The 6,794-nt window shown below is 44.0% G+C and overlaps 1 protein-coding gene across 1 annotated transcript in view; it reads left to right on the forward strand.

Annotated features, from left to right (window-relative positions):
• The window catches only part of LOC309707550 (USP6 N-terminal-like protein), a 28,044-nt gene extending 22,580 nt beyond the window's left edge, over positions 1 to 5,464 (forward strand). The window contains exons 10-14 of the mRNA XM_082534944.1: positions 193 to 287; positions 381 to 446; positions 1,802 to 1,901; positions 2,490 to 2,642; positions 2,747 to 5,464. Of these exons, the coding sequence (XP_082391070.1) occupies positions 193 to 287; positions 381 to 446; positions 1,802 to 1,901; positions 2,490 to 2,642; positions 2,747 to 3,441 (1,109 nt within the window). The 3' untranslated portion in view covers positions 3,442 to 5,464. The remainder of the gene's footprint in view (positions 1 to 192; positions 288 to 380; positions 447 to 1,801; positions 1,902 to 2,489; positions 2,643 to 2,746) is intronic.
• Positions 5,465 to 6,794: the final 1,330 nt, after the last annotated feature.

Consider the following 6,794-nt stretch of genomic DNA (forward strand, 5'->3'; position numbering starts at 1 on the left):
ACGTGTTCTCTGCAAGATACGATGAAGCTAAACACTGAAATCATTTTCCTGCAGCTGCACCAACCGTGCAGATGACAGTCTTTGGCTCTGCGGGTGGTGGAACTGATTACAAACTGTACTGCTTGTCAGATTTGGTTTGGACTGACATGAAATTAGATTAAAAAGTTCTCACTTCCCTTCTGCCCTGTTAAGGCTTTTTTGTTCCAGGCTTTCCAAAACTTCAGAGATTCCAGGCACATCATGATCAGATTATTTCCAAGCTCGTTCCCAAACTGAAGAAACATCTGGTGAGATCAGTTTTTTCTGTTTTTGAAAAACTTGGAGTAACGCTCTAGCAAGCAGGATACGTGCTAGTTCTGACTCGTGTTCTCTATTTCAAGGACAAAGAGCAGATGTCTGCAGGCATTTACAGCACCAAATGGTTCCTGCAGTGTTTCATTGACAGGGTGAGTCATTATCTTGGGGTAAACGAGTAAGATCATCTTTTTCTGCCTGTTAAACGTTGAATAAAAGGTCATCTGATTATTTTCTCACTGTGTGAAGAGGTTGCTTTCCCCTCTTCTTGTTTTATGTCATATCATTTCCATGTATCTTCTCTATTTTGCTTGGGAAGTTTTAAAGCAGTTCAATTCAATTTTGCTATAGTGCCAGTTCACAACAACAGTCAACACACAGTGCTTAATATTATAAGGTGGAACCCTGCATCAGAGCCTGAAACATACTAAACTAAAGCGAATAACGATCTTGCACCTGCAACAGTGGAGAAAAAGAACTCCCTCCCAACAGGAAGCTATCACCAACAGACTCTGGCAGCGCCTGCTGTGATTGGTTGGGGTGTGAGGGGAAGGAAATGAAAGAATACAGAGAAGAAAAAGTGTTCAGCAGCCTGAGCGTGTGGCAGCATAACGAGTCACCTGATCCAGCCGTCACTACAAGCTTTATCAGAGAGGAACGTTTTAATCCTGACCTTCAAAGAAAAGATGCTTCATGTCTCCTAAACTGAGAGCTGGTTCTGGAGGAACCTGGTATCTCAGTGCTCTGAATGATAATTATTATTCATTAAATAGCCAGATTACACATTCAATTCAATTCAGTTCAATTTTATTTATATAGCGCCAAATCACAACAAAAGTCGCCTCAAGGCGCTTCATAGATACAGAGAAAAACCCAACAATCATATGACCCCCTATGAGCAAGCACTTTGGCGACAGTGGGAAGGAAAAACTCTCTTTTAACAGGAAGAAACCTCCGACAGAACCAGGCTCAGGGAGGGGCGGGGCCATCTGCTGCGACCGGTTGGGGTGAGAGAAGGAATGCTGCTCATATGCTGCTCGTTACAATGTGAATTTATGAATATAGCCAACTGCATGTTTAATAAAACTGGAAAGTTAAGCCTGTGTAAATATAGCAGTTAGCATTAGCAGATGCTAATCTCTGTAACATAAAAACACTGAATCGCCTTTCACACAGTTATACTGTACATGATTTCAGCAGAGCTCGGGTGCATCGCATTAGAGGAGAGCATTAAGACCTGTCAGCCTAAACTGTTATTAGCCTTCTACTTGCATGCCCACAATCCTGTGGTAGTGGTCTGGCAGCGTTTGGCTGTTGTCAGCACTTCTCCATCCCGCTGAGTTGCCGGGCTCAGAGGGGCCTCGGGGCCTCTGAGGTCTGAGAAGGAACCAAACAAACTTCCTGACTCCAGCCAGCAGGAGAACAGCACATACATGAACCCACTGGCACAAACAAATCCAGCTAAGCTGCAGTGATTCTCTAACTTTTTGTGTTTGTGATCCGGCAGACACCGTTCACCCTAACGCTCCGCCTGTGGGACATTTTCATCCTGGAGGGAGAGCGGCTCCTCACCGCCATGTCTTACACTATCCTCAAGATACACAAGAGTAAGGAGATGATGGATGGGTCGCCACGAAACAATAAATCACTCTCTGCTCAGTTTCCTCACTGAGCCTTCTACACAACAACCACATTGTGTTAACTTTAGCCTCTTATTAACCTCCTGAAATCAAGTGATTTTGAAGTTTTCCAGTTTTTGTTTGCTTTCCTAAAGTCTGCAAAAGTGAAACTTCGCAAGGCCACACTTTGCAATTTAAGTACTACTTACTGGTGTCTGGTCTCGAGACATCTTTATGATTTTTGCATAAATGTCTGTATACTTGTGTGATTCAGGGTTTCTGTGTTCGTGTGGATATCTACAAGTGTATAGATGTTTACAGTCGTTTAAATCTCATTTGTAGCAAACAAGTTATTATTGCAGAAAATAGAAGATGTTATATAAATATAAAGATGTTTATAATTAATGTGCTCATTACAAAATCATATGTGGGATTACACAACTCAGTTTACACAAACATTTTTTATTGTCAGTTTTTTAAAACAGGGGTTAAATGTCATCTGAATACAGCTCCAATACAAGACAGATGAGACGTGACTGCACGTTTCTGTGAGTTTAACATCTGGTTTGTGAACAGAGCGCCTCTTGAAGATGTCTCTGGAGGAGCTGAGAGAGTTCCTGCAGGAGCGCATCGCTCAGACTTTTTTCTACAGCGACGACATGATCGTTGAGCAGCTTCAGGCCTCCATGGCTGAGCTGCGAAAGATGAAGCTGGATCTCCCGCCTCCAGGTACGCGGCTGTCCTTTTAGGAGTCTCCAGTACTCCAGTACATTATTCGGTGTCAATAATGTGCACTTAAAGAAAATAAACAGTTCTTAATGGCTCGTTTTTAGGGAAGCCTGAGGAGCTGCCCCGTAAGCCGCTGGGCCAAGAGCTACCCGTGCTGCTGAGTCCAGTGCGGCCCTCTGAAGGGAAGCCAACGTCAGCTAGCGGGTTCCCCAAAGCCGGCCTGTGCCTCCGCATCATCTCCCACCAGCCAGACTCCATATCCCCAGACCAGAGTCCCTCCAAGGACCTTGTGAATCTTGAAGGTGTGGACAAAGAGGAGACTCCGTTGCCTTCCCCAGATCCCATCATCATCCACAGCCAAGCCCCACTCACCCCTGACAGCTCCCCACTAGCAGGGCCTCCGCCTTACCAACCCCCATGGAGTCAAACTGTGGTTGCAGCAGATCAGCCGTCACCACGGTCCAACCCGGAGAGGGTTGGAATAGAAGCTGACACAGATGTCCCGGTAGGACCTCCCTCACCTTCAGAAATAACCAGCGCCCCGCACTCGGCCTCTACTAACGACCTCACTGCAGACGCGCATTCGGCCGTCACCGGTCAGTTCTGCTGCAAAGTCCCGCGGACTCTTTCAGCGCCCGTGTCTCAGGTAGCCTCGCCGGCTTTGGGCATGGCCCAGTCTGAGAGTCTGCCTGCAGCAGAGAGGCTTCAGCTGCCAGAGCAGGCCTCAGCACTGAGCAGGGACGTGAACCTGGACTCGAGTGCAGAATCAGAGGACACATCGGCTGCCGATGTTTCATGAGAAGAGCAGAAAAGTGTAGATCGCTAATTTATTTATGACGCTTTTACATGTAAAAAGGTTAAGTCTGTGATTAATGTTCTGGTGTGATTTATTAGTCAGATTTACAGTGTTAAGCAACAGTTGCTTCAAAATGTGCTTTCAGTTTCGGGACCAGTATTTATAAAAGTTTTGTATTTGCCAATTTTCAAACTGACTTTCTAAAGACTTTTGGCTACAAGAAGCTGTTTCCTCCTTCGGACTTTTCAGCCCTTTTTCATGTTAGGTAACATTTTAACTGGTAGATTTTTGCCCTTTATGTGGCTGAAAGTTCCAGATGTAGGTTACAAAGACAATATGTCGACATAGTGAAAGGCAGATGGGTTTGTTTGGTCCTGAAGCAGTGAACAGGACGATGTATGTGCTGTTCTGTTAGATCCAGTTGTGGGAGAAGGACATGCTAGCTAGCTGTCATTCTGGCTTTTAAATGTCTTAATTAGAAGATGTCTGTCTTAATACAACCCTCACATGCTTTGCTGAATAAGCAAATGTCCCAAGCCATTTATAAGCCTTAAATGGCTTGGGCCTGTAACTGATAAGAAATATATCAGCATATTCTGAGAGGATCAGCTGAGAACTTTTGTCAGATTTAATTGATTTTCAGTTCAGTTCTTTTCTCCAGTTGAGCAGAAGCTTCAGTAGTTTGGGGGGTTTTTTTGTGGGCACCGATCTTTCCACTTTAACCGAACATTAAAAAACACCTGAGTACCTGCTAAAATCGCTGATCTGTGGAAAACACGTCACTTCATCGTTCAACTTTGGGCACAAAGCATTTTTGCCCAGAATGGACTGATTCTTATAGAGCGCTTTTCTATTCTCAAAGCGCTCTATGCAACATGCCTCATTCACCCAATCACACCCATTCTCACAAGCACTTTATCTATACTCAGTGCTTTCTAAGTACACTCATACTCTGATGGATGCATCGGAGAGCAAGTTGGGGTTAGTATCTTGCCCAAGGATACTTGACATGCAGACTGGAGGAGCCAGGGATCGAACCACCAACCTTCCAATCAGTAGGTGAGCTGCTCTACCTCCTGAGCAACAGCCACCCCAATCATACTGACTGACTAAAACTGCCGTCGCCTGCTTTAATCAAGACATCATATTCTAGGTCTGGATTGGCGGGAAAGTGATTTCCAAGGACTCCAAGTCTGAAGCATCATCCTTTACAACAGACGAAACACGTTTGTAGTTTTTTAACTTTTTGTGTGTTCAGTCTAGGCCTTTGTAAAGTGTTTGCTAGGAGAGTTACAGGTTTATTTTTTGTAATAACGTCGCGATGCCTTATTTGGATTGGCTTCAGTTCTGCATTGGACCCCGTTGAACCTAACCTGACTCTACATCAGGAAACAGAAGCAGCTTCCTGGCGCTGTACTGATTGTGCAGATCTCTGACGTGGTGAGCAGGCTCACTGTTGCGATGATACGTACTGAAACCTGTTGAGCTCATTTCAAAGAAGTGCTTTTTTCTAGCTCTGTAATTTATTGTTTGTATCATCTCAGAAAAGGCATCTTGTGTGTTTCCTCCTTAAACGGTGAAAATACGCAAAATACGAATGTGTATGTATCAGATGATTTGAACATGTGTTTAATATTGTACAGTGCTGTAGAACCAGTAGGTAGACACAGCTGGGACTAGTTTGTTCATCTGAAGGAAGAAAAACTTCAGTTCTGTTCTTAGAAATAATGAAACGCTGACATCTTGTGGTTAGTTTAGATTAAGAGTTTCTCTCCAGTTATAGACGAGCCAGGAAGGAGAGAAGTGTTCTAGAAAGGTCTTCATTTTTTCCAAATAAATCTAGTCATATTTTACAATGTAATGCCATTGTTTTGAATGATGTAAATATGTTTTATGGTATTTGACTATATTTACATCCTGAAAATCCTCCAGGGTTGGAGAAATGATGTGCCAAAGTCCAGTAGCTACAGTCCAACCAATTAGCTGATTGAAGCCTTGGAGGTGAAACAATAAACTTTAATTTTGATTTTCTTTGTCTTCCTTGACTCTTGCAAAGTAAAAATCATGTCGGGGAAATAGTAGATTATGGGTCTAAGATGTTTTTAAACTGAAAGGGACAGAACGAGGCAACGATATGACCGATGTGGTGGTGCTGGGTAAAGACCAGCAGGAGAATTCAAACATGTATTATTAAACCTAAAAAAATAACTACTATTCAAAAGAGATTCTTCGCCTGCGCGTTACCCCGGTAACACGGTCGGCAACCTAACATCAGTGTGTTGAGTCGTACTAACATAAAGTTAACATACAATAAATACACACAGCATACAAATAAATGTTAACATTGGACACTAACACTGTTTTTATTTTGTCTTTGTCTGCGGGGACTTTTACAGTAAGGCAAGCAGAGACAAAGTAGTAAATGTACTGGTTTTTATACATCGTGCTTTTCTACTGTACCTGAGCACTCAAAGCCTCTTTAAAGAAGGAAAGAAAGAGAAACCTTTATAGTCCCACACGTGGGAAATCTTTGGTCACGGCAGGAAGTACAAGAGAGAAAAAACAATAGAATAAGATAAACAGAATAACATACTACACAAAACGGACAGAACACCATATACAATAGAAAAAGTACAAATAGAATAAAATACTTTGTTACACTGGGAAAATTGCTCTTAGTGCCATTGCAAAACAAGGAGACAGGGCGAGAGTTACAGTTGTGTATGGGATGGTTGTGTGTGTCTGTCTGCACGTGTGTGATCCTCTGCAGAGACCATGTTGTGGAGTCTGACAGCAGTAGGAAGGAAAGACCTGCGGAGTCTCTCCGTCCCACTCGTGGGTGCCGCAGCTGCCACTGAAGGAGCTGCTCAGTGATGTCAGAGTCTCCTGCATGGGCTGGGAGATGCTGACCAACAGCGATGACAGCTTCTCCTGTCACTCACCACCTCCACAGGGTCCAGAGAGCGTCCTAGAACAGAGCTGGCCCTCCAGCCTCTTCGTTCTCTTCCTGTCCCCTGCAAAGACGTTGCCGCCCCAGCAGACCACACCGTAAAAGATGGCTGAGGCCACCACAGAGTCATAGAAGGTCTTCGGGAGAAACAGGAACAACATACCTCATTCGCCTATTCAAACGAGCTCTTTTTTCTTGCGTCATATCTAACATTCATGCTCCCATGGCGCATCAGAGACCAACTTGGTGTTATTCCCAGGATATTTGGCATGCAGACTGGAGCAGCCAGAGATTAAACCGCTAAACGTCCGACTGGTAGATGACCCGGTCTACTTCCTGAGTAACAGTCATCCCAAGTGAGGTAAAGTGAAGGTTACTAATGACTTGTGGCCTCTGACAGTGGGCT

The sequence above is a fragment of the Aulonocara stuartgranti genome (genome assembly GCF_965226115.1).
Source record: "Aulonocara stuartgranti genome assembly, chromosome: 1".
Taxonomy (NCBI): Eukaryota; Metazoa; Chordata; class Actinopteri; order Cichliformes; family Cichlidae; genus Aulonocara; species Aulonocara stuartgranti.